General features: G+C 40.5%; 7 protein-coding genes and 1 long non-coding RNA gene across 12 annotated transcripts in view; 4 read left to right on the forward strand and 4 right to left on the reverse strand.

Moving 5' to 3' along the window:
• Nucleotides 1–487: 487 nt before the first annotated feature.
• LOC111593874 lies at nucleotides 488–3,840 on the forward strand. The gene is made up of 5 exons (XM_023306938.2): nucleotides 488–588; nucleotides 2,470–2,781; nucleotides 2,838–2,909; nucleotides 2,968–3,057; nucleotides 3,122–3,840. The coding sequence occupies exons 1-5, from the start codon at nucleotides 565–567 to the stop codon at nucleotides 3,707–3,709; spliced, it is 1,086 nt and encodes a 361-aa protein (XP_023162706.2). The 5' UTR covers nucleotides 488–564; the 3' UTR covers nucleotides 3,710–3,840.
• Nucleotides 3,841–3,924: 84 nt separating this feature from the next.
• Nucleotides 3,925–4,453, reverse strand: LOC111593875. Its single transcript, XM_023306939.2, has 2 exons — nucleotides 4,260–4,453; nucleotides 3,925–4,171 (listed from the first exon to the last, which is right to left on the reverse strand). Exons 1-2 carry the CDS (start codon nucleotides 4,439–4,441, stop codon nucleotides 3,940–3,942), a joined length of 414 nt encoding a protein of 137 aa, XP_023162707.2. The 5' UTR covers nucleotides 4,442–4,453; the 3' UTR covers nucleotides 3,925–3,939.
• A 1,248-nt stretch (nucleotides 4,454–5,701) lies between these two features.
• LOC111593908 (ras-specific guanine nucleotide-releasing factor RalGPS1) lies at nucleotides 5,702–14,778 on the reverse strand. 2 transcript variants are annotated; one of them, XM_023306979.2, is made up of 8 exons: nucleotides 14,741–14,778; nucleotides 9,434–9,528; nucleotides 9,040–9,368; nucleotides 8,630–8,957; nucleotides 8,114–8,565; nucleotides 7,845–8,048; nucleotides 7,361–7,471; nucleotides 5,702–6,473 (listed from the first exon to the last, which is right to left on the reverse strand). In XM_023306979.2, the coding sequence occupies exons 2-8, from the start codon at nucleotides 9,491–9,493 to the stop codon at nucleotides 5,861–5,863; spliced, it is 2,097 nt and encodes a 698-aa protein (XP_023162747.2). In that variant the 5' UTR covers nucleotides 9,494–9,528; nucleotides 14,741–14,778; the 3' UTR covers nucleotides 5,702–5,860. The 2 variants fall into 2 exon arrangements, with proteins under 2 accessions (XP_023162747.2, XP_023162748.2); XM_023306980.2 differs by lacking the exon at nucleotides 7,361–7,471.
• LOC111593913 lies at nucleotides 13,631–14,734 on the forward strand. The gene is made up of 3 exons (XR_002751073.2): nucleotides 13,631–14,085; nucleotides 14,323–14,457; nucleotides 14,532–14,734. It is a non-coding gene; the product is annotated as an uncharacterized LOC111593913 (long non-coding RNA).
• Nucleotides 14,779–14,875: 97 nt separating the features above from the next.
• Nucleotides 14,876–26,928, reverse strand: part of LOC111593910 (cyclic AMP-dependent transcription factor ATF-7) — a 42,827-nt gene continuing 30,774 nt past the window's right edge. The window contains exons 3-4 of one of the 3 annotated variants that reach the window (XM_023306982.2): nucleotides 26,780–26,873; nucleotides 14,876–14,944 (exon numbers count right to left, since the gene is read on the reverse strand). In XM_023306982.2, coding sequence (XP_023162750.1) covers nucleotides 14,878–14,944; nucleotides 26,780–26,873 — 161 coding nt within the window. In that variant the 3' untranslated portion in view covers nucleotides 14,876–14,877. Of the gene's footprint in view, nucleotides 14,945–26,644; nucleotides 26,731–26,779; nucleotides 26,874–26,928 lie in introns of those variants that run through there. The other 2 variants (XM_023306983.2, XM_023306984.2) reach the window with 2 other exon arrangements.
• Nucleotides 16,479–26,856, reverse strand: LOC111593909. Of its 2 annotated transcripts, none has more exons than XM_030225148.1 (3): nucleotides 26,780–26,856; nucleotides 18,423–19,323; nucleotides 16,479–17,871 (listed from the first exon to the last, which is right to left on the reverse strand). In XM_030225148.1, the coding sequence occupies exons 1-3, from the start codon at nucleotides 26,820–26,822 to the stop codon at nucleotides 17,322–17,324; spliced, it is 1,494 nt and encodes a 497-aa protein (XP_030081008.1). In that variant the 5' UTR covers nucleotides 26,823–26,856; the 3' UTR covers nucleotides 16,479–17,321. The 2 variants fall into 2 exon arrangements, with proteins under 2 accessions (XP_030081008.1, XP_023162749.1); XM_023306981.2 differs by lacking the exon at nucleotides 26,780–26,856 and adding an exon at nucleotides 20,195–20,820.
• On the forward strand, nucleotides 21,697–22,588 carry LOC111593912 (leptin receptor gene-related protein). The gene is made up of 3 exons (XM_023306985.2): nucleotides 21,697–21,811; nucleotides 22,017–22,272; nucleotides 22,331–22,588. The coding sequence occupies exons 2-3, from the start codon at nucleotides 22,036–22,038 to the stop codon at nucleotides 22,445–22,447; spliced, it is 354 nt and encodes a 117-aa protein (XP_023162753.1). The 5' UTR covers nucleotides 21,697–21,811; nucleotides 22,017–22,035; the 3' UTR covers nucleotides 22,448–22,588.
• Nucleotides 22,880–26,167, forward strand: LOC111593907 (TBC1 domain family member 31). The gene is made up of 4 exons (XM_023306978.2): nucleotides 22,880–23,193; nucleotides 23,251–23,364; nucleotides 23,424–25,845; nucleotides 25,905–26,167. Exons 1-4 carry the CDS (start codon nucleotides 22,931–22,933, stop codon nucleotides 26,037–26,039), a joined length of 2,934 nt encoding a protein of 977 aa, XP_023162746.2. The 5' UTR covers nucleotides 22,880–22,930; the 3' UTR covers nucleotides 26,040–26,167.

Below are 26,928 nucleotides of genomic sequence, written 5' to 3' on the forward strand. Positions count from 1 at the left end.
TCGTATCTACAAACTGCGCTGCGCTGCTTGTCACGTCGCAGCACAAACAAATGCGAATGCGCAGCACAAAAGAGAAGAGCAAAATGCCGGCCTACGCGCGCTCATTCACTCACTCACTCTCTCCCTCTCTCTGTCTTGCTCTCGCTGCTTTACTCTCACTCTCCGGCGAGCTGAGCTAAGCTTTAGGTAGGCATCTGAAAAGCTCGCTGTGTCATTGTTTACACACAAAACCGTTATCAGAATTCAAGGTCTTCGGTTTCTGCTGGCGCCTCGCGCTCTCGTTTCTCGTTTTTGCTTTCGCTCTCATTTCATTTTCCTTTTCGGGTTCGGTTTCGTTTTCGCTAGGCGCCGGTGGCACCTGTGCGTCGTCTATTTAACCTGGCTCCCCAATCTTCAGTGCGACAGTCAGATCCACGAAAGTGGCCCAAAGAGTTGCGCGCGTTGCCCACCAAAGCGAGTGGAGCCCCCACATATCTACCACATACTTTTTTGTGCCCAAGTGAATTAGTGTTGAATTTTCGGCCGAGGGCCCTTAAAACCCCAAGCCAGCGTTAAGCGGGAGCCATGAGGATCCAGCGGCATTTTGTGGTAATTACCAAATGTGTCAACGAAGTGCAAAAAAAAAAAAAACAAAGACAGATAGTGCGAACTGCATGTGTTGTTGTTGTTGTTGTTGTTGTTGTAATTGTTATCTTGGCCTAGCCAACCAGGTGGAACTAATGGAATATAATTTTGTCAGTTTAATGCAGTTTCCCAAATAGATTGCGAACAGTTTGTTTACGAAACAGCGAGAAGATTGAGAAAACAGGGGCAGACAGACACCTGTATTAAAATAATAATTCAGATATGCTTCACATATCAGCGGAGTCAAGTATTGTTTGGAGTGTGTCTGCGCATCTGTATAGGAAATTGCCTGAGTGCATAGGCCATATATGAATTTTGAATCCATAATAGATCAATTTTAAACAAATTAAGAATTGGAAGAGGAGAAAAGCTGTTTTTCATAGTTAATTAGATATATTTTGAATATATAATTAATATGGTTATTTGACTTTGGATAAGATCGAAAGTGGAAAGTTGTTAGCCTTTATAGGGCACATAATATACGGATATATCATAAACATGATTGATTACTTTTCACCAGATGTCACATTCAATATTATTAACTAGTAAAAGCTATCGACATAAAACATATTTTTAGTGAAAGAATAAGGCATCCTTTAGCTGATCTCGAATGTGCTCAGTAATTCGCTGAAAAGCGTGTTTTACCTATTTTCATTAACGATTTTCCAGCTCTCTTTTTTCAGCTATTGTCACATGTCAATAGCACGACATTTGCCTCTGTTGTCCCTCTCTCTCTCTCTCTCTCTCTCTCTTTCTCTCTTGCTCTGTCTCCGTCTCTTTATCTTCAACTGTTTTTGGGGCCTTTCAATCGCATTGTCAACAATTAAAAGCGCACAAATATGCTGACTGCGAGATAGTTTCATTAGCGCTTGCCCATGAAATGCATTTGGAGTCAGACTCTTTTCCCTCACGATCGATGATCCAATGGCGGCCTAGCCAGTCCCCCTCAAGAGATGGCAGACGACTTTCACTAGCTAACTGCGGAAACTGCGACGCACTGCCATCAGCTAGCAGCAACAGCGACAGCAATAGCAACAGCAACCACAATTAGCACCCCCAGCGCCAGCAATGAGATAATTTTTTTGCTGGCGCTAATTTACATTTCATAATCGGATCGAAGTTGACATTCGTGCGCAAACTGATTGGGATTATGTGAATTGAAATTTGAGTGATTTGGTAGATTATGTGAAATACCCAGTCAAAGATGACAGCAAATTGACGCCAAATGCTTTGACCTCGCCAGCAACTGCAGCGAGCACCAAATTTAGAGATTTACACTTGCAACACTGGGGCGACGCCAACGCCAACGTCAAACGAAGCGGAGACAGCTCCAAAAGCGGCCATTATTTGCATAATGGCAAAAAACGAAATAAGTTTTGGGCCTTATAGAGAAAGAGGCACAGTCCTAAATAAAGTTACGGAGACACTCAGCAGCAGTGACCTGAAACTGGGTTACACTTTATCATTTCTAACTGGCATACTTTTTAGTCAACAAAAATGTATATGAAACTGACATAATATTTTACTCTTACTTATTGCCTCGCCGTCGCAGTCGCAGTCGCAGTCAATGGACTCTCAGTGCAAACATTGCGAATAATATTAAAAAACAAAATAAAACAGATTGGGATAAGCTGAGTCGGCAGCGCGCTGACCCAGTTAAAACTGGTTGTTGCGGTGCTTCAACGCTTCATATGAAGAATATTTAATTAATTACCATAATCGTTGCGAATTCATTTTGATCCCTAGACGGTCGCGTTCGTTGCCTAAGTCTTTTGTTTTGTTTTTGTGTGTTGACTAATAATAATGACTAATGAAATATGTTTTTTTCTCATGTTTTACTTACAGTTGGGTTTGCTCGGCGTGCTCTCTGTTGTCAGCAGGGGCAGCTATGCCAAAGCTGTCGGCGATCAACAGACAGCCGAGACCCAGGTGAGCAGCAAGAGCGTCGCTCAGCAGCGTATCGGCCACGACTTCGGCCTGGGTCTCGACCTCGGCATTGGCGAGCACGATGTGCACGAGGAGCACATACACGAGCACCACGAGCACCATGAGCATCACGATCCCGGCTATTGGAAGAAAAAAGTCACGTGGAAGGAGGGCTGGAAGAAGATATGGAATCCAGCCAAGAAGCAAATCTGGAATCCATCGTGGAAAAAGGTTAGTGAAGGCGCTTATCAAGGATGTACCTGAAGCTAACTCTAATTCTATTAAAGATCTATAAGCCGCACTGGGTTAAGGTTCCAGGCTGGAAAGAGATTCAAGTGCCCGCATGGAAACAAATATGGGTGAGTTGCATCGAGATTAATTTTGAATTTATCTTAAATCTTTGTTACTTTATTTTAGGTGCCGCATTGGAAAGAGATTTTAGTGCCCGCTTGGAAGGATATTCAGGTTCCCGACTGGAAGCAATACTGGACACCGGAACTAGTCAAGGTAAGGCTTAATCTTATATTCTCTACATTTTTACAAAAGAATATGCTAAATGCAATTTCTATAGGTTGGCATTCCCGGAGAGAAATATTTGGGTAAGGATCATGAGGGCTGGGAGTACACCAGCCACGATCTGTGGAAGAAGAGGGTTGTGTGGAAGTCACACTGGAAAAAGATCTGGAAGCCAGCCAAAAAGCAAATTTGGGTGCCAGAAAAGAAACTGGAATGGAAGGAGGCCTGGAAGCAGTACTGGAAGCCTGGCAAGAAGCAAATCTGGAACGACAAACTGGAGTGGAAAGAGGCATGGAAGCAAATCTGGGTGCCCGGCTGGAAGGAAATTTGGGTGCCTGGCTGGAAGAAAATCTGGAAACCCGTCGTAATATCCGAGTGGTTCCCCTCGCCCGATCACCATCACGAACACCATCATGACGTTGGCTGGGATTGGGATCGCAAAGACAAAGGTGCCACCAGTGAAAAGGACAAAGTCGTATGGAAACGCGATGACAGCAATGCGTCAGCCGCAAAGCCAACGCAACTGAAGCCAGTGGTCAGCGCTGACTTTCAAGCCAAGACGCTCGAGGCAGCCAAATCGCCAATTGCCGCAGCCGCAGCTGCCGCCGCAACTACGCAGTCATTCAAGTTTCCAGGCGCGTAGAGCGCCTATGAAAATATGATTATATATATAACATTTATAGAGACGTACAAATGTACAACACCCGCCCAGTTCCGAGCTCCTTGTAAATAGTTGCAAACCAGTCGCTAGCATGTAAGGCCCACTTTTTCTTTGGCGGACACTTAAATTATGTCTTAGACTTAAAGAGCGTTTAATTAACAAATAAATAAATAAATAAACCTTATACCTAGTGGTCGGTCAGTCTTGTGAGCCTAGGAGTAGGAGTCCAGCTCATTTTTGTCCTTCTGCTCCTTCCAGGCATCGGGCGCTGGGGCGTTGGGCAGCGGTATCCACTCTTTGAGTATGGTCGGTGTCCAGACCTTCTTCCACACGGGCTCATAAATGCGCTTGGCACGCCAGTACTTGACCCAGCGTGCGTTCCAAGTGGTCCTATTCGTCCAGAAGCCATCCAAGTGAGGCTCCACTGTGTCCGTATGACGTACACTACAAGCGACGAACAGGAAGTGTGCGTTCAGTATAGTGAAAGTCGTTTTGGACAAGCTATTGCACAACATCCTCTCAACACACTTACATGGTCGTCGTCTTGCCACCCACAGTGGAATCAATAGACATGAGGACGACGAGCAGCAGCGGAATAGCAAACAGACAAATCCGCCCACACTTCCGTCTGCATTGCTCTGTCGTCATCATCCTGTCAGCTGTGTGACACCTGCGCCTGTTCACTTCGCTGTCTCCCATTGTGGACCCATTCATGTTTCGCAATCGACTGACACTTTCTTAGACTTTTCTCTTAGAGTTAAATAGCTCGCAAGGCTTATTGAAATTCATGAAGCGCGCGCGCGCTTTTGAATGAATTGCAAATTCGCGTACTTTACACGAGCTGCGCGTGAAAATTGTTATAAAAAACGTACGGGATTATATAATACACACATTAAAGAGCATTAGTTTCGGATCGTTTGTTTTTTTTTTTTTTGTTTTTTTAATCGACTTTTTTGCTGCATTTCTTTTTATGCTTAAGGTAAAACTTGCAAATCAAATATCTGTGTGTGAGTGTGACAAAGCTTAACTAAGTAAATATATATGTGTATGAGCTATATATATATATAATCTAACAGATGTATCGTAAAGTAACTGTTACCCATAGTGAACATAATTTCGATCGAAGTTCTATTGTCTAAAGAGAACATGCAACATATAAAACTATATAGCTAAGCTTAGACATAACTTAATACCTAAGACATGCAACACATATATATTATATATAAATTTATATAGATAGATAAATCTTGATAGCAATCCTTTCATTCAATTCATTTAAAGCCTATGTTTACCGTTTCGAGTATGCGTTATATAGTTTCACTTTTGATTCTTTGTTACGAAGTAGCTAAGCACTATTTAGCAATTAATTAATTAATAATTATATATTTAGAAGGCGGTACAAATGTTTTTGCATAAAGTGCAGCAGTTAGTTTTGATCGATCGATATATATATAGATGTGTGTGTATAGAGTTTTGTAAACTATTCTTGAATTAAAAATTAATATGGCACAATTACGCGCATACAAAAACTTAAATGTCGTACAAGATGATAATGTTTTTTTTTTGTTTCATTTACAGCTAATTACAAGATACAAAGAAATAACATTTAAGTCACACAGATCGTACAGCTCAAAGAAGCATTCGAGATAGTGGGCCACAGTCACAGCCACAGCTGGTAACAAGTTGAGAGATCGGCTCAGAAGTCGAGATATAACCAATAGTTAAAGTTAGCTGTGACTTAGCCAAAATATATATTAAATATCTTTTGTTATTTGTCGTGTGTGTGTGTTTGAGTGTGTTTCATCGGATTCCGCTTTAGCGCCATCTTTATCTTCGTATTGTTTATCTTGTTCTCTGCTGGTCTGTCAGTCTTTTGAAATACCATTTGAAATCGTCTCAGTTACGAATTACAATTTGTTCGTTAGTTTCCTTGTTGTTGTTGTCGTTGTTATTGGTGTTTGTTTGTTGGATGTCTCTTATACATTGATTTGGTTAACAAGCAGAGAGCTGCAGGAATGTTCCATGTTGTGTTGTGTCGTGTCGGGTGAGACATCGTGAGTAAATGAACAGCTAATTAAACCTAATTGTTGAGTACATCATTTGTATCATTAAACATATATCTCGTTGATCCTCTCACTCGAAGGACATCAGATTGGCGGGCAGTGGCTTTGGCACACGCGTCGTTGCCAGCTTGCAAATGGCATTCGTCCACAGATGCGTCATCTGCGGACTATCCGCGCGAAATTTGTAAACGGTGCCCAGAGTGCGGTGGTATAGCTCAAATGAGTTCTTATGCTTCGTATTGTCGATGACGTGCGCATTCCAGCCCTCCAGCGGACACACCTTGCACGGCTCACGCTTAAAGTCGCCGCGTTCGCTGCCCTTGAACGACTTGGGCGGGAAGTAGACGAGCGAATTGGCCCACATCTGTACCCAATATCTCTGCCACGATGCAACAGCGGGCTTTCTACCCTCCTTCTGCACCGTCTTGCGGCGCAGACAGCCCTGCATGGCGGCCGCTGCCTCCGGTGACATCAGATCGCAATTGCTGCCCGTAAAGTCGCACAGGATGCCCTCGGCGCTCTCCAGAGAGGTCAAGTCGGCATTGGACAGCGCATCGCTGTGCTCCAGCACAGAGTCGTCGAGCAGATGATGACGCGGCAGCACGTTGCCAATTAGATCGTGTTCCAGATGCAAGTGATGCGGATGTCCATCGTAATTATTTGGCGCTATTTTGCCAAAGATGCTGCGAAAGCACAGACGAAAATCAGTTTGATTGTTGTTGTTGATGATGGAACGGCACGCCTTAGTATTATATGTGTTTATTCACAAAGGGGGCGTCATGCAGACAAGCGTTCAAATGGGTTAAAACTAAACACAATGTAAAGCAACTAACAGCGCGTTTGTCTGTGTGTGTGTGTGAAAGAGTGGGTGTGCGCGTGTTTGTATGTGGGTGAACGATGTTCATATGTGGCAAAGATGAGCTGATGAAACACAAATCATTTAGCTAAACTCATACAGCTAATTTACACCCAAAGCAAAGCGAGTATGAGTGAGCGTGTCTTCTGTGTATTGCTTTACCCCTGCAGAGTTCATTTTTATACGATCCTATATAGCTGCTATACATATATTCTATCAAAGCTCAATGCGCCTTACTTTCGCAGCGTTTTGAAAACAATTGTTGCTGGCACTGAATTATACAATATAAATATAACATTGAATCAGATCAGATACTTCAGATATAGATTCGATTACAAGAGTCAGTCATAGAGTTACTTTAGCTACAATTACTAATTCTATGAGCAAGTTTTCTGAAGAATGAATGACTAAATCATATAGGTCAAACTATCAAATAAATGCTTATATTTATAAAAAGAGCAGCAAATAGCTATTTAATATACATTGATCGAAATGTCTGCAGGCGTTTATGATCTTCGGCAATCCGAAGCTTGGTTTGTGTATCTTGTGTTCAAGTGTTTGTTGTTTTATGATGGGTCTTGTTTTTGTATGTAAGCATTTTAAGTTGGGTCCGTGCACACAAACTGATGAAAATAAGGATTAGAAAATGAATAGAACGGTTTAGAGACATATCCTAGCTATAGGCTACGGGCTACGGGCTACGTAGGCACTCACCGGCGGCATCTGCAGCGCTTGTTGGAGATTGTGCCAATGCCCGGCGCAATCATTACAATGCAGCACTGACACCTTTGTGCAAAGTTGCGCGGCAGGCTGCTGCTGCGAAATCTAATTGCAGTAGCAGTTGCAGTTGCAATTACAAACAGATACAAGGAACAGGTACAAAGATACAGAACGAAAGCGAAAAGCAAAAAGCATAAGTGGACATGTACAAGAGACAATAAATTGATAATAACAATATTAATAGTAAAGAAATGTTCAGAGAGTAAAATGTTAACGTTTGTTTGGCACCCCCAACGTTCAGTCCAATTGCACAGTGAAGAGAGTTTTGTGTCGAGTGATGTTTAAAATAAACGAATAGAAAGTTGATTTGGTTTCTTTTTTTTGTTTTTTGGACGAAACTCGAGAGTGTTTGATTGGCAGTTAGAGAATGCGCGCGAATATTTTGAATTACGAGAATCGAATGCAATTGCTAACTTACTTGGTGCCCAGGCTGCGGCACTTGCGATGGCCAGGCACAAACTTTGTCCCACTGGCCATGCGCATGGAGCCGATGGTCTTGGCCGGTGACAGATTCAAGCAACCTAGAGCAGGTGTAACGGATTCCACATTGAACGATTCCTTCGAGCTGCACGAAGACGAACTAGGACCAGAGGGCGAGGCAGGCTCCAGACTTAACGAGCGTCTGTTTGAATTGGGTGAAAAAGTTAGTTTCATTCAAATTCATTTATTTAAAGTAGTTCTCATTACTTGTATTGATCCTCCTCGAATATGTTTTGCAGCTCTTCAATGTAGCGTATGGAGGTGAGATACTTTTGCGTCGACTCATGTGGCTGAATATGCTGATAATTAGATTGCTGATAGTTGGAGATGACGCGCAATATATTATTCATCTTATTGCGCCGCTGCTCTGGCTCGAGGCCTCCCTTATGCGGATGCGCCAGATCGATGTAAATCAAGTCTGTCAGAAAGAGACCCAAATAGGGTATACAAGGCAGACGTAGACTCTCCAAATACGAGCGTAAATTAGCCCAGTTATTCTGATCGCTAAATATATCGCTCAAGCGCTCAAAAGACTGTCGATCCTTCTTGGACAAACAGGCCCAGGTCTTTTTCAGACGATAAATGCTGGCGCTCTGCATGGCCGAGATAATGGCGAACAGCGAATGCAGGTTGTTCAGTTCGTGCAGTTTCTTGGCCACCTAAGATAAGATAACTTCATTATTTTTTATAATTCACTTATTTTATATATACTATTTATTTCACCTTAATGAAGTGTGTCATGATCTCTGCACGTTGCTTGGGCTGTTCGGCGTTGAGTATCTCCTGCACTGTCCAGAAACTGGTGTGATTAAAGCGCTTGGTAAACGCCACAATGTTGGGCGTAACCACATGCTTATCCTTTTTGGTCCAGGCACAGCTGCTCAGCTCATCCGGCTGTATGAGCGCAAAGACGGGAAAGTCCAGCAGCGTTATCTGATTGGCCAACACATCAGCGGGCACACGCAACGCACTGAGGATGACCGCATCAAGCTGCTTAATGGAGCCATGCGCTGGCAAGCTCTGTGATTTGTTCGCTGGCGCTGCAGTTGTACTGCAAACGAAAGAGAGAGAGAAATTGCATTAACTTAACTATATTTTTATTGCACTTAATTCAATTTGCTTTGAACTCTTACGCTATGCTATAGTAACAACCGGGCGAGTCTGGCGAGGAGCTAAAGCTGGTCAAACAACCGATGGAGTTCTTGCGACGTGTGCTCTTGATGTTCAATGTTTTGCTGGCTGGCTGCTGTGCCTGCGTCTGCTCTGCCTGCAGCTCCTTTGGTCCTTTATCCTGACGCAAACAGGCCATGGTGTGTGCATTGCCATTGGAGCTGCGCTGCTTCGACTGCCTCAGCAGCTGTGGCGATGCAGCCTTCGCCTGGCAACGTGTCTGTGTGGGTGAAGCCGTAACAAAAGTTTGCCCGCCATAGCCCACATACTCCCCAGTGGGTTTTCTGCTTATCTGTGTGTGCATTAAAGAGAAGTTTGTATAAAAGGCATATATTTGAGGCATTGCAAGAAGCTTACCTCTGAGTAGCGCAGATTATCCATGGAGAGGTCGCGCGAAATTTCTGAATAGCGCATCATGGCAAATGTCTCTAATAAACCACTTGTCTACCAAGCTGCAAGTAAATAACAATTTATATACGTATTTATTATGGCTATTGCTCAAACTCTGTACATGCTAGTACTTCTATTTAAAGTTTGGTCTAAGCTCTGGCTTTAGCACCGTGCGGCGGGCAGCCTTTATGTTTACTGAACACAATTTTCTGTTGCGGCTGCAACAAAAGCCACAATGCAGAACAACAATAACAAGATACCATAATGAAACAACGACAACAACAACAGGAACAGCAACAACTGGTGGTGGGACGTGTGGCACGCTTCGCTGCTCGATTTCCACAGCAGCGAACAAACTGAGTCACGCGGCATGCGGCACGAAGAGAGACCTGGATCTGGTCTTTTATGGCAGCAGCGGCTACTGTTGTAGCTGTCGATTGGCTTTTTTTTATATTTTGGGGGGTGCCAATGCAACAACACCAGCAACGGCAACAACAACAACATGCGAAGCTAATGATATGCACAGAGTCAGCGGAAAGGTTTTTCGTGGATAAATAAAAACAAGTCACCAAAACGGTCAATGAACCTTCCATAGAATGCACCGAAGAGAAACCCTATGGATGCCCCAAATTATTTAAAATATATTCACATATACAGACATTTAACAAGTAGATGTGTTGCAGTATGCTCGACAAGCAGATACCCAGCAGCAGATGAGAAGAATCAGGCATGAGTAGTGATTGAACAATATAAACATTTAATGTGCTCAACAAGTAGATACCCTGCATAATATTCACAGACACAAAAATCAATCATTTTTGTTGATCGATAGCATAATGCACAGAGGGTATATCTATGCTCTATCCTTTACTCTTCGGTAAATCGAATCGCGCATTAAATAACCTTCAATTTTGATATTAAACACTCTCCTCCATGGCGCACACATTGCTGTGAGAGCTCTAATAACAAGACACATGCAATTATGTCTGTACACGAATCTATACCTATATCCATTTATATATAGAAAGCTATATGGTATATAGGTATATAGATATATATATATATGTGCTGATGCCACACATTTCTCAAAGACTGTCTGACGGCGACCCCGTCTAATTAATTTCAATTAAGTCATAATCATTCCACACAGCAAATGCAATGACGTTTCGATTCGATTGGTCTGCGTAGCCCACTCCAGGAAATATATATATATATGAATCAAATTTGCAAATGGCGAGCCGATAGTTAGCTATACATTTAGCTCATGTGACTCTTATCGATTAAAAGCCCACAGAAAACAATGAGAAACAATTTGTTTATGTGTTCAAACTTCCAAAGAAATTTCGGGTAAACAAGTTAGTTAGCCTGAGTGGCTCAACTATATATTTTTGTTAAATGGTCAGCGTTTTGATAGAAAGTTTTCATAAACTACTCAGATATAAGCCAATTCAATTTAAATCAATTTTTCTCATAAACAACAAAAATTAATATTGAATTTAATGGACCGCATGATTCTGTCCTTTCCAAGGCTTAGCAAACTCAATATATAATACTTTTCAACTTAAAAAATTTTATAATAAAACAAAGTGATGAAGAAAAAAGACATAGCTGAAGTCTTATGACACGCTAAGTTAATTAAAAACATGATAATATTTTAACGAAAAATATATATATGGAAAATATATTTACTGTAAGCAATAATTTTTGCTCTGACCTTTTGAGCTTTACAAAAAAATAAAAACAACATTTCAATATGCCTTTCCAATTACACATATATATAAAAGAAGCAAGCAGAAGAAAGCACTCGCCCTTAATGTTCAGATAAAGGAAAAATACATTTTCTGGCAAGGCAAGGCGCAAATGAATTATTTTCCAGACTGCCTCAAGTTTTCAGCAAATGGATTTTTATTGACTATTTGAACTATTGCCGAAACAAATATACAGCCATACGTTATATATACATCTAGCTATATACCCATATATATATTGAGCAAATGAATAAATTTGCTAGCATTGTTTTTGGCATGGAGAACAATTTGTAAAGATATCAAATGCAATTAAAGTAAATTAACTGCCATCACGTGTGTGTGTGGGTGTGTGTGTGTGTGTGTGTGTAGCTTATTTTGGCTAAGTTATGAGACTTTAAATTGCTTTGGCTGTTGTATTTAGATTTACAAATTTCCCACGTTTTGCTCCTATAAACAGGTCTAGATATGTAAATATATTTTCGTTTGTTTTGCTTTGGCTTTGATCTGCCTGCCTATAGACACAACATGTACCTAGACATAAGTGCCCCTATATACATATTTATATAGATATATACATGCATTATAATTTGTATAATAACAAATGATATTGTGGTCAGGGACATGAATGTGTGGAGGCGTCGCTACTGTTGGGCGCTTTTGTTTATGGCCACCGCCCACCACCAGCTACACCAACCACCACACACCCCCCATGCACACCCTACACGCACATAAACATACATATAGAGTCATATGTGTAGCCCAATAAATATGTTTATTGTATTTACATAAATTTCGGAAAGGAAAGCAAACAAAACAGCTGCAAAGTTCGCGGAAATCAAAGTTGACTATGGCTTGTTTATCAGCCTGCAGCTGTATTTAAATAAAATACAAAAAAGAAAAAGAAAAAGAAAAGCTTCAAACGGAATGCCGACCATTCAATACACTATAAAGCGCAGCTGCCTAGAGTCCAGTCAGCTGCATCTGTTATTGAAGTTTACATATTCTTCTTAATAAATGAAATATTTTCTGATATATTATATTCTATATATACAGCCAGCCAGTGTAGAGTATATATATGTATAAGTAGATGTCCCCCTATCAGTGGAATGTGTGTTGGCGTCTTTAATTGCCTTTGATAAATGCTGGGGCCACCTCGGAATGCGCCTTTCAACTCTCGCTGGCTCACACTTGGCTGTGGACCCTTGACTGACTGACCCTCGGCTAGATCATTCAACAGTTCTATATAATTATGCTGCTTCTTCTTCAGCGGTTTTACAACATTAAGTTCTGGCTTTTCTTATTTGGGTTGTTGGATCTTGACACACACACAGTGTGGAGCGGGCAAGGTCAGCTGATGTCGCCAGAGATGACAGCGATGCCAACGTCAAGTTCAATAACCGCGACACAGATTTGTTTTTAAAATGGAAATGCCCCGTTATAAATGTATACACATATATATATATAATATATACACATAAATATGTATAGGTGTCAGTGCATGAATTAACCTTCGAACGCTGGCAATGCGATTGCGATTGTGATTGTGAAAAGTGCACGCACATGCATACATACAGTAGGCTTCGGCTATAGACAATACGCGTGCAAGACCCCTGCCAAGGCTAGTTTGGCTATAATTCATTTTTACATTCGGAAACATATTTACTTAATCTTAGAATATTATTTTAATGGCTTCTTGAATTAAGTTTGCTTATTAATGCCTTGCAATTCGCATTATTAACCTGATTTTTCTTCCTTGACTTATACATTTTCCAAAATTTATTTAAAACTGTACTAAATGGCCAAGCATGGATAGAACTCTAAAGCGCTCACAGCTAGAGTTAATATTTCCAGTATTTTATTCATTTATCACCATTATCTAAAGTCAATACACACTATACTCTAAAACATGTGCATTCATTGAGGTGCCAAAACGAAAAGTTTCTGGTTTTCATTCAAAAGCTGTCAAAGGGGCCCCTTTTGCTTTCTTATCAGCATTTAAACGCATGCGACTGCAATGCAAGCCAAGTGCAGTTTAGCATATGTGCATTAATGTGTTTGTATATACAGACTAAGCAGCACTATCAGCATATATGTGTGTATGTAATAATATACATATGAGCATGTGTGTGAGCGTGGGTAATAAGCACTTGTAATCATAGACGAGAGAAACTGCAACTGGAAACAAAACAAAACCCAAGTTGAACCGAGACGAAGGAAGGCCAAGCGATATAGAATAATGAGCTTGGCTCTGGGGTTTTGCTTTCTGCTGACGACGCGCTGCGTTTTGTAGATATACGCTGTATACAGAGGGAAAATGAGGGGTATATAGTTGACCTACATAGAAATGCCTCTGTTAAAAAACGTATCAACGTAACAACGTAACAACCTTCAGCCAAGATCGAGCTGAAAACTGAAACTATAATCTCAAACTCTATAATTTAGCTGCTCTTTCAAAGTCAGTTTCTGTCTTATCTCTTCAGCAGCTGAAGCAGGAAGAATTTCGTATATTTCCGTGTTGCCATTTTATTAATTTTTATACAGAGTATTAAGCCGTCGACCACAGCCGATTGCATTGTTCTCACTTGTTTTCTGCTCTTTCTGATCCGCGCGCTGTAAAGTGGGTCAAGCCTAGAAAACTAGAAACGTAACCAACATATAAGTGTGCGTACTTCTTAAGTGCCTGCATACAGCACGGAAACAAAGAGAGTGAGCGAGAGAGCGAGGACAAGAGCAAGTGCTGAAAGAGCTGTGCAATAACAGTGCTACGCATGGAGCCTTGAAATGGCAGGCAAAAACATCTGGCTAGGCAACCTGGTTGGCTTGCCTGCCTGTGCTCTGCCTCTGCGGCGGTCTTCACATCCTGTTTAACAAGTAAGCAAAACAACAGCTGGAAAATATATCCATAAAGTGAAACTCAAATTTCATGCCCAGGGGCGTTGCTAAGCGCTTGAGTGTGTGTGTGCATGAATACATCAATATATATATATATTCGGTGCCTACACTTTGTGGGTGTCTGATAACTTTTCTTATCACATGATCTAATGCTTAGGTTTATCACCAAGGAAGCGACGCTAAATGTTCTTTTTTTATTTTATTGATTTGCCTAAGCGATGAATCACGTTCCACACATTTACCGGCAATATAACGCAAATTAGCCACGGAGCCACAACAACAACACACCCCTAACTAAATCGATAGCAATGAATAAGAATACCCCTACCCCCAGGCCCGGGTCTCACGCAAGTTCTGTATATACCGTCGTTAATGCTTAGCACATCATATGCAAACTGCCGTTCTCTCCCTCTCACTCATTCTAGTTGCCCGCCCAGTTTCGTAATCGGCAAGTACGCCCAAATACATAAAAAAAACACCAGAATGGAAGACGAAAAATATTTGCACTTGATAGCGAATGTGACAAAGTTGTGGGTCGTAGTTAGTCAGAGGAGAGTGCATACTGCATCTCAAGATCTTTATTTATAGTTTGCGTCTGTAGACGCCCCAAAAAAAATAGAAATAACAAACTTACCTAAACAACAACAGCGACAACGGCGGCAGCAGAAGCAGCAGCAGCGACAATAGCAGCAGCATCTGTATTGGGGAAGCCAAGCATAATTGACAGGCACTGCAGCTGTAGCTATGTTTAAACTATGTTTCAAACTCGTTCTACACGCACAGCAAATATGAAGTGACGGCAGCACCGATTACTCGCACGTTTTCGTTGTCCGCAAGACTTGAAATAGTATTTAATTAATTAATATGAAATAAAAACGCGCGCGGCGTACGCACATTGAATTATTATTGTCGCAATTACTGATTGGCTTCTGTTCTCGCAGTGTGACCAGCACAACACATGCGCAAAAATAACAAGCTTCGTAGTGTTGCAATATGTTTGAAGCAAGTTGGCAGTGCCATTTGAATACTGTGGCAGCTCTATAGAATGCGCGCCAAACAATATTTAAACATAAATGCTGAATGAAATAAATTAATCTGTAGTTTTCCTCTTTGAGTAAGTATTTAATAAAAACACGATTATTTTTGGTTAGTTTAGTTTATTTTGTATGCATATTGTATAATTTGTGTTATTATGGTTATCATATAATACATAAATAAATTAAATTATATTCTTTATGCATAAATATATGTTATGTATTTTTTGGATTTCATTCAAGATATCAATCATATATATATGTGTGTGTATATATATATATTTGGTTTACCGCCTTGACTTTCGTAGTACACCATAAAATATATATTTCAAACTCAACATTTCGTTTGCAGTTGGTTTTTAGTATTTTGTTTTTTTTTTTTTTTTTTTATTGTAGCAAAGTACAATTCCAATTGTTCGTATTGTTGAAAACAATATAAAATAGTTTTTCCATGCTTTAATTCAAGCTGCTTAGCAGTTGAAGACTCCTTATTTTCGTTTTCCATAGGTTTTTTTTATTATTATTCGTATTATTGTATTTCTTTGTAAGTTGCTTTTTTAAACTCTTGAGTTTGTCTTCTAACGTATTTAATATATTGTTACGGCCGCAATTGTTTACGTTGTTGTTTTTGTGGTTGTTCATTGTGTCTTATTTTTAAATATATATTTATATTTATATATTTGTTTCATGTTTATTTACAGCAATTGAGAAAAATGTCGCGCTAATATTTGTTATTTTTCGCCTTTTTCTGTTTTCGTTTTCTTTTTCTTTTTGGAACGTGGAGCAGCTACTTTTAATTTTATTTCGTTTAATTTTTCGCTAATTAATAAATAAATTTCGTTAGTTTTCTTTTCTTTCTTTTTTGTACAATAGACGCGTGTTTGTTTGTGTGTGTGTTATCAGTCGTTTTTCATTTACTTTACATGAATGTGCTGGAAATTATTGTTAAGTTATACTTGTAAATAATTCAACGCCTTTCAAATAGTTCCAATATATATAAATAAATATATATATATATATATATATGAGTACATACATGCATATACATATATAAGGGTCCATACATATGTCTGTATGTGTGTTTTTCTTTTGGTTACCAGAATTGTATTTCTAAATTGACACAGATAATTGAAGATCACAAAGCGTAGTACGATAAAAAGTATTAGTAAATCAATTTTGTTTTGTTCGTTTTTTGTTTTTAAAGGGGATAGGTTGATGGAGAGGGGCAAATACCGTAAGTTATAATTTCGTTAGGCTTTTTTGTATATAAGTATGTTACAATAATTACACAAATAGGTATATATATTACATACATGCATACACATGCATGTACATAATAATTATAATATAATTTATGCTTCACTTAATATTTGTTTTGTTTTGTTTTTTTCTTGTTCCAATGCCAATATGCAGACTTTAAAATAGTTGTTTTTCTCATAAATTGATTCTTGTTAGTGTTGATATAAAGTTCAATAAAATGTTAAAATACAATACAATATAAATAAGTACACATTCTTTGGATTGTATTTAAATTGAATCAGTAGCATATGATGCATATGGAGGGGATCAAAGTAGGGAGAGGGGGAGCGGCTCTTCGATTATTATAAATGTGTTTTTTGTGCAATATTTTCTGCATTTGATTGACAGGCACACAGCACGTAATGCTGCGCAATAGCTCGACTCGACTTGACTCAACTCAACTCGACTGCGATGCACACAGCAGGTAACAATTGCAAAGGATGGCGGGAGTGGGGCAGCGAGGGGGGATGTCACATTATATGCAGGTCTTACATCATAGCAATACTCGATTATGATACGATACGATAACGATACATAATGCATATACATAATAAGTTAAGTTAAGGACTTACACTCAAGAGTGAGGGAAGGAAGCTAAGAGAGATTTGTTTGTGCTGTTCAAGCTAGTTGTTGACCCGAGGAATTTCATTCCAGCGACTTTCTTTAGGAATACATAATCTATACAAACGCGCGCGTATCTGTGTTTGTGTTCGTGTGTGTGTGTGTTATGTACAAACGCGTACCTGTGTGTGTGGGCGTGTGAGTGTGTCTCATGTGTAACTGTTGGCTGACAAAATGGATCAGTTCTACTTAACCATCCAGGCCAAGAGACAGAGAAAGAGATGGAGTGAGAGACTGTTAGTTGTCCCTTTCGCACACACTTTACTTCTTGCTCTTGCGCTTCTCCTTCTTCTCCTCGCTGGCGGAAGCTTTAGCAGCAGCAGCGGCAGCTGCATTGGCCGCAGCATTCAACAGATTCATGTTCGGCTTGACCGTGCCCTTCTTCTGTGTGGCCGGCTGCTGGGGCGTGGCTTGCGTAATGTTATTGTTATTGGGAGCGGCATTGTTCGCATTGTTGTTGGCTGCAGCATTAGCATTGACATTGGCGGCAGGTGTAGCCGGCGTCTCGTCCAGGAAGAGCGGATTCTTGACCTCCATTTCGCCAGTGGGCGCCAAGCCGGGGCATTCATAGACAGTATAGTCACCCTCCTCGTTGTCATCGTCGCTCTCCACGTCGGACAGGCCGCAGCTGCCATCGGTCGCCTGACAGTTCTCCATGGCTATGATCTGTTGCTTCTGGTGTTGATAGTGATACATCTGAGCGCTCTGCGCCAGCTTGCGATCGCACGACGGCGAGACGTCCTTGTTGGGGCCGGTTACGCCATAAGCTGGATAGTCGACATCTGCAGCGGCTTTGCTGCGATTGTGGAACCTGTAACAGCGAGCAAAGGATAGCAGTTGGCTTAGTTATGCAATGAAGGCTTTTTTAATATTTAATAATATTTTAAAATTATTTTCAAGCTAATTTGATATGTATAAAAAATGCCTTAAGTAATACAAATATTCGAGTTTCACTCGTAATTTCTGTTTCCTTCTTATGTGGGTGTACGCACGCCCCAGCTGCGTATACGTAATATTTAGGAAGAATATATTTAGACTGGGCAAACATGAAGGTTTATTTTTAAGCATCGTATACGTAATATCTAACGAATATTCTTAGCTAGCTACGTTTAATTGTTTGCTATATATATTGGCTAAATCTGGGTGTCACGCATTGCATACGTTAAATATTAAAATACGTTTAGCAATGGATAAGAATGGTTTTCTTAGACATCGTATACGTAATATTTCTATATAACATTATATAAGTTCCTTATATTTATTTTCTAAGTTTTTATTTACGGCTATCTTCGTCCATCTTTTCCACCACTCTATACCTATCAAATATTTCATTTATCGTTCACATCTTAATCTAAAACTCACCAAGTAACGCCCAGCGCCAGTAGTCCCACAGTGACCGCCGCACTGACACCTGCGATGAGTGCCACGAGGTAGACGCCCATTTCGCTGTTCATGCCCAGATGCTGACGCAGCACGAGCTGCTCATTGGCATCAGCTGTGTTGACTGCATAGGCCGAATGCGGGGATTTACTTTGCTTTTGCAGCTTATCAATCAGCGCATTTATCTCATTGGGCGACTCTTTGGCCTGGGGCAGATTGACGCCGGCAACGGCGGCAGCAGCTGCCGACTGCGGCTTAATGCGATGGAAGTTGGCAATGGCCGTGTCCAGCAGCTTAGGCGGCTCCACCGGCTTAGGTGCGGACTGCACGGCTGATTGGGGCTTGCTCTTGGCAGTGACCACCTCGGAGCCGGAATCCGGTACCGGTGCGTACTCCTCATAGTCGTCCAATGCTCGCGAGTCTAGCTCACCAGACAAATCGTTAGCCGTATCGAAGAAGCGCGCATCGTTGGGGCCGACGGCAAAGGCGATGCGTCCACGCGACGGAGCAGGATTAATGCGATTGTAGTTGTTGTCCAGGCTATCGAAATTGGGCAGCGGCGGTCGCATCACATCGGGCACAGTATCCAACGGACTGCCATATGCCGCATCGCCCTCCACATTGTCGTATTGATCATATTGATTATTCAAGTTGTTGTTGCTGTCGTAATCGTTCTTCATCTCAGCCAACACTTTGGCCTCCTCCTGCTGCCGACGATACTGTTCGTTCTTAAGCAATTGCCGCTGACGCAACAGCTGCTGATTAATGAGCTCCAACTGCTGCTCGAATTGCTGCTGCAGTCGACGTCTAGCATGATCCTCCATCAGCTGTTCGTAACGCTGCGGCTCCATGGCCGAGGGCTGTATAGGTCGGCGTCGCAGACCTGGTAGAGCGGAAAAAGTAGAGGTAGAAAGAGAAATGCAATTGATTAATTGAACGCAGCTGGGCGTGGACATGGGCACTCATTATGCTAAAATCCAACGAGTGAGAGAAGGCTAATGCTAATGCTAATGAGACGGACATTGCGTGCCAGTTGCTGTTCAAAAATAAAAGCAGAACCAAAAATAGAAACCAGCAAAACGAGAAATGTAAGAAAAAGGAGGTAAAGCTACAGCTGCGTATAACACGCCCAAATAGAGCTACCGGAATAGACAAACAAAAAGTCAATTTAATTGCCAATGCCTTAAAATAGACCAATTACTATACACACTACAACACACACACGCACACACCCGAGCACGCGCACACATAGATACGCGCTGTGACGTGCTTGGAAAAACTTTATTACAATTTCAGCGCTGCCCTGAAAAGTAGGCTATAAAAAGCGTGTTAAGCAGAGACTGCAACTAACTCGAACTCAAGCAGCCAGCAGGCGATAGACTATATATAGTGTGGGTGGCACACGGGTTGGCTATGGCTTTAGCACCTATCCACACACACACACGCACATAAACGGCAACTGCTGGCGCTGCAGCTTTTCAAGTGTGTGTGTTAGGGTGTTTTGGTTTGATTCGTGCATATTTGATGCTCGATATATATATATAGACACACATACATACACACTTATACTATACTCATGCATATCTAGTATAGAGTATACACAAAACGAAGTGGCAAGCGGCTGCTTTCGCCCTTCAGCCCCATTCACGACGCAAAAGTTTAAATGACATGCACACACACACACACAATCGTACCTCTAACTGGCGGTAAGTGGTGTGTGTGTGTTGGTTTGTGCTATTTTTAGGCATATGTACCTGGGTAAACGGACATCTCGCAGTGACCCAATATGCTGCACATGAGTATTGCAATCAGTGCGCAGCTTATTTCCATCCGCTTGGCCATATTGTTGTATCTTTCACTCGGTCGCTCTCGCTGACTTAACTGTTTATTGCTGCTTAATTGTTTTTGAGCAATTTAATTGTTTTTCTATTTATTTTTTTCGATTAGTTTAATCAACACTTCTGTGCAGACACTTGGCAACTAGTTACCATATGGCCGGTGTTAATGTGAGCCGTGCATAGCTGCTGTTGCCCTTTCAGCCTTTAGAGTTTATTGATTTTCACACCAATACACACACCCAAACAGGCATACAATTAGCAGGCAGCTGCTGGACACAAAATTCGCGTGGGCGTGCAATATTTTCTTTATTTTCTGCAATTTCCTCGAATGGAATTGGACTCTCGGCACTGTTCACTCGGATATTTGAATACTTGCTACACTTGCACCGGCTGCCACAAATGTCAAATGTTGCACTTTTCTTTCAGATTGCAGTGAAATTCAGTTAGGGAAACTTGTGTGGCTGCTGCCAATTAGGAGTGTTTGAGGTTTGTCGTTTCCAAGCTGTTTGCGTTCTTCAATCGCCGACGTATACCGTTATACTGAATGAGCCCAAAAGCAAGCAAAAGCAGCAATTGGTAGCTGTGACGCAAATGTTATGTCCGCCCCCGCGCTGTTAAATGTTGCGGGCAGCTTTTGTGGCTAAGCCAACAACAAAGCACACTGAAAACAGCTCAGCGCAGGCGCCCTGCACGTACACAAAAAAAGCTCGACACGTCCGAACGGGATTGTGTGTGTGTGCGTGTGTACGTGTGCAGGGATTCTTTGAATAAACATTCATGCATTCATGAAAAAGCCGAAGCCAGATTGCTTCAACAGCTAGCAGGTGGCCGCTACGTAGTCAGGCACATACACACACCCTTATACACACTTGATGTTTGACATGTACTTTTGCAACCCCACAATTGTCGTTTGGGATAGGGCAATTTATTTTTATCAATGAATTCTCAACCCGAAAGCTTTCTATTCACAGGAATGCTTAAATGCTGCGCATCTTTGACTTTCCACTGAATATAGAAAGCCCAGGTAAAGAGTTAAAAGAAACTTGAATTTGAGAATTTCAGTTATAAATACTCTCGTCGCATGTAAAATAAAAATAAAAATAAAATTATTTTTAATCGCTACTTAAATATTTGAATTTTGATATACGATAGCAAAATCGATTTCTTAGATATGTTTGCCTCATTTTCTTTTCGATCTCGATAGGTGCAATTGTTTAATATGTTTGCTTTTTTCATAATCTATTTAAAACAAACTATATTTGATTGCTTTAACTGTCAATTAGACGTTGATAGTATTATACATTTGTTTGATTTTTTAAAATTTTGATTTCTTAAATTAAAATAATACTCCACTTAAAAACGATTTGCCTAAAACGCGTTTTTTTATCAAAATGCGCTAAAAAATATTACATCATAAAAATACTGCTTTTGATAAACACATGTTATCGATATTTAATCATTGTTATTCGTGAATCATTTTTTAGCCAGCCCACAAAGAAATACTATAAACAAATAAAATGGGATCCGAAAAAGGTAATAATTGCACTATAACGTTGATTAAGATATAGACTAATTATCTATTGTCTATTTACATGGTTTACTTTATACCACTCAACACACTCGCCATCGAACCAACAACAACAAATATACCAATACCTACAGTGTAAGTCGCAACCTAATATATATATATGTGTGCGCATTTTCCAGCAATTGATAACACTTGCAATTTTTCTTTCAGTTTGATTATATGCGCATTTATGACTGTCCTGGGAATGACATTCCTAATCTTGGCTTGTGCGTTGCCCACTCCAAAGATATTCTATCCATTCTTTGTGCTGATATTTTACGTTTTGTCTGTGTTATCCGTCTTCATATCGAAGCGGACCACCCCAAACAACGAAACTAATCCGAAATCAGAATTTGCCCTATTCCTTACAGCTGGTATGGTGCTGAGCGCCTTCGCTCTGCCCGTCGTTTTGGCGCATTCAGCTGTCGTAAGTTCCACAAAAATAGAATCTAACATTTACACAACCGCTTTGTTTAATACTTTAGATAAGTTGGACTGCGTGCTCGCTGACGCTGATAGGCAACGTTATAAACTATTCAACTATGTTTGGCTATGCCATGCGGGATGAAGGCTTCGATGCGCCATATGGAGGCATGTTTTAAATTGAGTATCGAGTTTAATTTTAAGCGCCCGTCTACGATTATTGGATGTAGCAATTTGGATGCAGCTATTTTCATCCCAGACGACAGTCAATCTCACATTAATAAATATATTCACATAACAATTATTTAATTGAAATAATATACATAATAGTTATAAACCGTGAGCAAATGATCTTTTTATATGATAATTGGAGATGCATTTTTGACTAGTGGTTCGGAGCTCATATTTATTTATATGTATATTCCAGAGAAAGTGGTTCCATTCAGTTGCATATTTTTAAATGCAACATTTATTTTGTTAAAATATAAATCTGGTTTATAAATATTTAATAGATTAACAATTAGATTGAACTTGTTCCGCATATTTTGTGAGCTGCTTGAGGCAGTACTTAGTATATCGACTATCGATAACTATTGCTTTAGCTGCGCCAGTTCGCTCGTGAACCAAACAATGTCAATTGTTTTTTTGAAAGTTGGGTAGCTATGGAAATTCCAACCAAACATAATGAAATTGGTGAAGAGCATTGCCAAGACTCTTCAAAAGAAAATATTGGCGAAAATGAGGAAAATGATGAATACGATACGACTGTGGATACAGAATGGGAAATGGAATACGAAGCTTCCTTGGAAAGCGACTATAGCAGCTGTGAAAGTGAGCTCGTCATTGAGCCACAACCAAGTAAAGAGCACTTAAATGATATTCCCATGCACAAATATCCATTTAAGCTGAAACAAAACGAAGAGGGGTAAATACTAGAAAGTTTTTATGACAGTATAATGTATTTTATGTTTCCTTCATTTAGAAACATACTTACCGTGCATAATACAATCAAATGTGTGTCAAGGGATCTTAGGATTCGCATAGCTGCTTGCTGCTTTAATGAGTTGAGCAATAGGCTTGTAGTCATTGATAGGCGGTAAGATAAACTGGTTGTTCTTGTAGGTAAAACTCACAGTGTACCTCTTCCATCCACAGCGGCAGCATCTACATTTTTGATTTTGTATGCAAACGCTATTGGCGTTTGGATTGCACTGTTCTAGGGACAACACTATTGGTTACCTCGCCCCGGCTTCATAGTGAATACATTGTGGGCACCAAATCGGGCCACGTCTATACGTTGAATGTAGAAAAGTCCACTCTACAGCAAACTAAAGTAGGCGATTCAACCATTGATGAGATTTCCTTTGGAAATCGACTTAATAGCTGCAGTGCATGCAATGCTCTGATACGTTTAGGTCCTGCAGCTGTGTTATTGAACTTTACCAAGTTGGTATTGTCGCATAAGCTGGAGTTTGATCAGTCAAAGTTTACATTGAAGTTTGCCAGTTTTTTACCCAAATCGGATAAGTTCTTCACATGCTACACTAATGACACGATTCATCTTTGGTCCAGCTTCAATCTTGAAACCTTGTATATTTCTCAACCTATTAAAGCGCGCGATCGCAAAAAACGTTTGATGCAAGGTGATCAATCAAAGATCCCGGAGATTGCTTTGCGTGCTGAATATGATGAAGAGAACCAGGTTGAGGATGACCTGGCATTCACGTACGATGATCAGCCTTTCACCGATGGCAAACTACTTGCATATAGCTTCTCTCCAAATGGTAACAAGCTCCTCCTGAGCACAGTGGATGGATATTTGTTGATGCTCAGCACAGCATCCCTTGACATGGAAAATTTGTTCAAGCTGCGCGATTTCATTTTGAAGCAATTCGTGCTGATGGCTCAACCTAAGAATCGCATTATATTTGGCATCACAGCGGCCGGCATGGCTATCATGTTGGATCTGTTGCAGACGGAATACAAACTTATCGTGCAACGTTCGAATGCTGTAAACATAAATGTTAGCCGCGATGGAAAGCTGCTTAGCGTATTGTCTAAGAGTGGTGAAGTGAATGTGTGGTCCATTTGCCGGCTATATAATGCACTACATGCACAGACGAAGTGCATCTCCCAGGTACGCGCAGCGCTGAAGACGCCGACTGCAAAACTGCCTTGTCTCGTCAGTGGCCCAATGAATCAAGAGCTGCAAAAGTTGCTGAAACGTGAACGCTTGGAAGCTATGCTCGCTGAGTTTGGCTGTTATCCAGAGAAATATCGTTTCATTATATGGAGTACACTGCTGGAGCTACCTTCTAATGCCGCCCAGTTCCAAGCGCTTCTTAAACGTGGCCAGCCTCTTGTGATCAAGCAACGTGCACGAAATATAAAGGTGAAAAGCGATGCACAGAGACGAGCCGTTGTCAAAGTGTGGAGTTGCTTGGCACATTGGTGCAAGGTGTTTGGCCATGCGGAATTTATGCCGGATCTGATCTATCCGTTTGTCAAGCATATGACCAAGAACAGCATGGTGGTATTTGAACTGTTGGTGACTCTATTGCTCAACCATTTGGAATTATGTTTTGAATTCCACCCCTTGCCGCCATGCAATTATCTGGCTATGTGCGAGAACGTGTTGCAGGTGCACGATAAGCAGCTGTCCAAGTTCTATTGTGCAATGGATGTGCAGCCAAAGGAATATGCCTGGCCGTTGCTTACCAGTGGCTTTGCCGAGGTGCTGGAAGAGCAGCAGTGGCTGGTGTTGTGGGACAACATCTTAACAAATCCTCCTTACTTCATTATATTCGTAGTTGTGGCTTATAATACGATGCAACGGGAGACCATTTTACGTTTGCCGGAAAAATCCGACGTGGTTTACTTCTTTCACGAACAGATGCCTATTGATGTCACTAAATGGCTGTCCCGTGCCTGTAAGCTAATGAACAATTGTGAGAGCAATGTGCATCCACAGCGTTTCATGCCACCCTTTGCGCCCATACCCAAGGGCGTCTATCCCAAGTTTCTGAAATATCCCAGGGAATGGATTGAGCAACAGGAGCAACAAAGTGTCGAGCTGATGAAACAGCAGCAGGAAATTGACGCACGCTTACGTAAATTGGAGCTGGAGGATATCAAAATTAAGGATCGTTTGCACCAGGGTCTCAAGCAGGAGGAACATGTACGTCGTCTCAAAGAAATGGAACAGCTCTACCAAGACACCATACAGCGCGAAGAAGAGCGAATTGTCTCTCAACGCAAAATTCTGCTTACCTATCAAATGGAGGCGCGACAGCGCAAAAGTCAGGTGTTGTCCAAGCTGCGGGAGTCAGAGCAACGTCGCATGATCTTGGAAATGGAAAAGGACATTGATGGACTAATGCGCAGTGTGGAGCGCGAGCGACGGCGTCGAAATCAAGAGATGCTCTTCGCCGAGGATGAAATACGCAATCAGGAGATGGAGCTAATGGTGCAGCGCTATACCAGTTGCTCACTTAATTCACCTTTGTCCGTGAAATATTACGAAGACGTGCAAAAAATGCGAAACGAAAGTGATAAGCTTAAGCGAAATCTGAAACAGGTAAGGAAGGGTATAATTCAAATGTATAGAATATATAAACATATATCGTTCTCTAATAGATGACCTTGGAGCAAGTGGAGCTTTGTAGGGAAGGACGAATATCTCTGCCAAATCTCTCAGCTATAGAAGATTCCATTCTTGAGATACAGCAAGAACTAACGGATATCTTGAATAGCGAGAACAGCAGTCAATAATCGGGGCAATCTGTATAGAAAAGAATCTAGCCATAATAACTAATATATGTTAAGTAATTTAACAATTTCCTTTTAATAATTACGAAATATTTCGTAACAAAGGCATAAGCATAAACATAATTAATTATACATCCAAATTGTGCATTATTAACAAATAAACTAATAAAAGTGTTCATATACAAATATATGCTTAAAAATATATAACATATATACATATGTATAAACATAATAGACATAATAGATTATTAATTATTATTATTAAATATAAATCATTGAATATATATATGCTCAAAATATCAAGCATAATGACGCTTTACGATTTATATATGCAACAAAATTATATTACCTAAACATATCTAAATCAAGCCATAGATTATTTAATTTTTAATGCGCTAATAGTATAATCGTGTTGAGCCTATCTGGAAATATGTAGAGCTGAGCTTTTAGCTCTTTTATATATTATACTATTTTACATAAATATACTATATATATATTTTTAAATATATATATAACAATCATATATGGGCATACAGTGTCGTGTATACCACGTGATGTAAACATATATTTTTAAAAATTTGATTGAAAACTACTTTTTATATATTTACAAACTTGATATTTAAAAAATATCCTCTTCTATTGTGACTGTAAACCTACTTTTGACCACGCGCTGCCTAGCTGCATATTTAAGAATCTATGTATACATTATATTATTTACAAGCAGCAACTATATAAAAGCTTACTTTTGATCCAGAGTCTGGCCAGGCACCAGCATCTTGGGCACATTGATGATCAGGTGTATGCTAGATGGCGGTATTTGCAGATGATTGCCAGTAACTAGTTGAGGAGAGAGAGAAAATTTGTTTATTTATTAAATCGTACTTGCTCCATT

The sequence above is a fragment of the Drosophila hydei genome, unplaced genomic scaffold, assembly GCF_003285905.1.
Source record: "Drosophila hydei strain 15085-1641.00,03,60 unplaced genomic scaffold, DhydRS2 tig00008122-arrow-pilon, whole genome shotgun sequence".
Lineage (NCBI taxonomy): Eukaryota > Metazoa > Arthropoda > Insecta > Diptera > Drosophilidae > Drosophila > Drosophila hydei.

Coding starts and splice junctions, on each gene's coding strand:
- LOC111593908 (XM_023306979.2), bottom strand. CDS start 9,493: ATGATGCGCTATTCAGAAATTTCGCGCGACCTCTCCATGGATAATCTG. Junction 8,958..9,039: donor GGTTGTTACTATAGCATAGC/GTAAGAGTTCAA, acceptor TTTCGTTTGCAG/TACAACTGCAGCGCCAGCGA. Junction 6,474..7,360: donor AAGCGCTGCAGATGCCGCCG/GTGAGTGCCTAC, acceptor GTGCTTTCGCAG/CATCTTTGGCAAAATAGCGC.
- LOC111593912 (XM_023306985.2), top strand. CDS start 22,036: ATGACTGTCCTGGGAATGACATTCCTAATCTTGGCTTGTGCGTTGCCC. Junction 22,273..22,330: donor TTTTGGCGCATTCAGCTGTC/GTAAGTTCCACA, acceptor TTAATACTTTAG/ATAAGTTGGACTGCGTGCTC.
- LOC111593875 (XM_023306939.2), bottom strand. CDS start 4,441: ATGAATGGGTCCACAATGGGAGACAGCGAAGTGAACAGGCGCAGGTGT. Junction 4,172..4,259: donor GGTGGCAAGACGACGACCAT/GTAAGTGTGTTG, acceptor CGTCGCTTGTAG/TGTACGTCATACGGACACAG.
- LOC111593874 (XM_023306938.2), top strand. CDS start 565: ATGAGGATCCAGCGGCATTTTGTG. Junction 589..2,469: donor GGATCCAGCGGCATTTTGTG/GTAATTACCAAA, acceptor TTTTACTTACAG/TTGGGTTTGCTCGGCGTGCT. Junction 2,910..2,967: donor CCGCATGGAAACAAATATGG/GTGAGTTGCATC, acceptor ACTTTATTTTAG/GTGCCGCATTGGAAAGAGAT.
- LOC111593907 (XM_023306978.2), top strand. CDS start 22,931: ATGGAAATTCCAACCAAACATAATGAAATTGGTGAAGAGCATTGCCAA. Junction 23,194..23,250: donor CTGAAACAAAACGAAGAGGG/GTAAATACTAGA, acceptor TCCTTCATTTAG/AAACATACTTACCGTGCATA. Junction 23,365..23,423: donor CTTGTAGTCATTGATAGGCG/GTAAGATAAACT, acceptor TTCCATCCACAG/CGGCAGCATCTACATTTTTG.
- LOC111593909 (XM_023306981.2), bottom strand. CDS start 20,282: ATGGCCAAGCGGATGGAAATAAGCTGCGCACTGATTGCAATACTCATG. Junction 19,324..20,194: donor CGAGATGTCCGTTTACCCAG/GTACATATGCCT, acceptor CCGCTCTACCAG/GTCTGCGACGCCGACCTATA. Junction 17,872..18,422: donor CTGGCGCTGGGCGTTACTTG/GTGAGTTTTAGA, acceptor TCGCTGTTACAG/GTTCCACAATCGCAGCAAAG.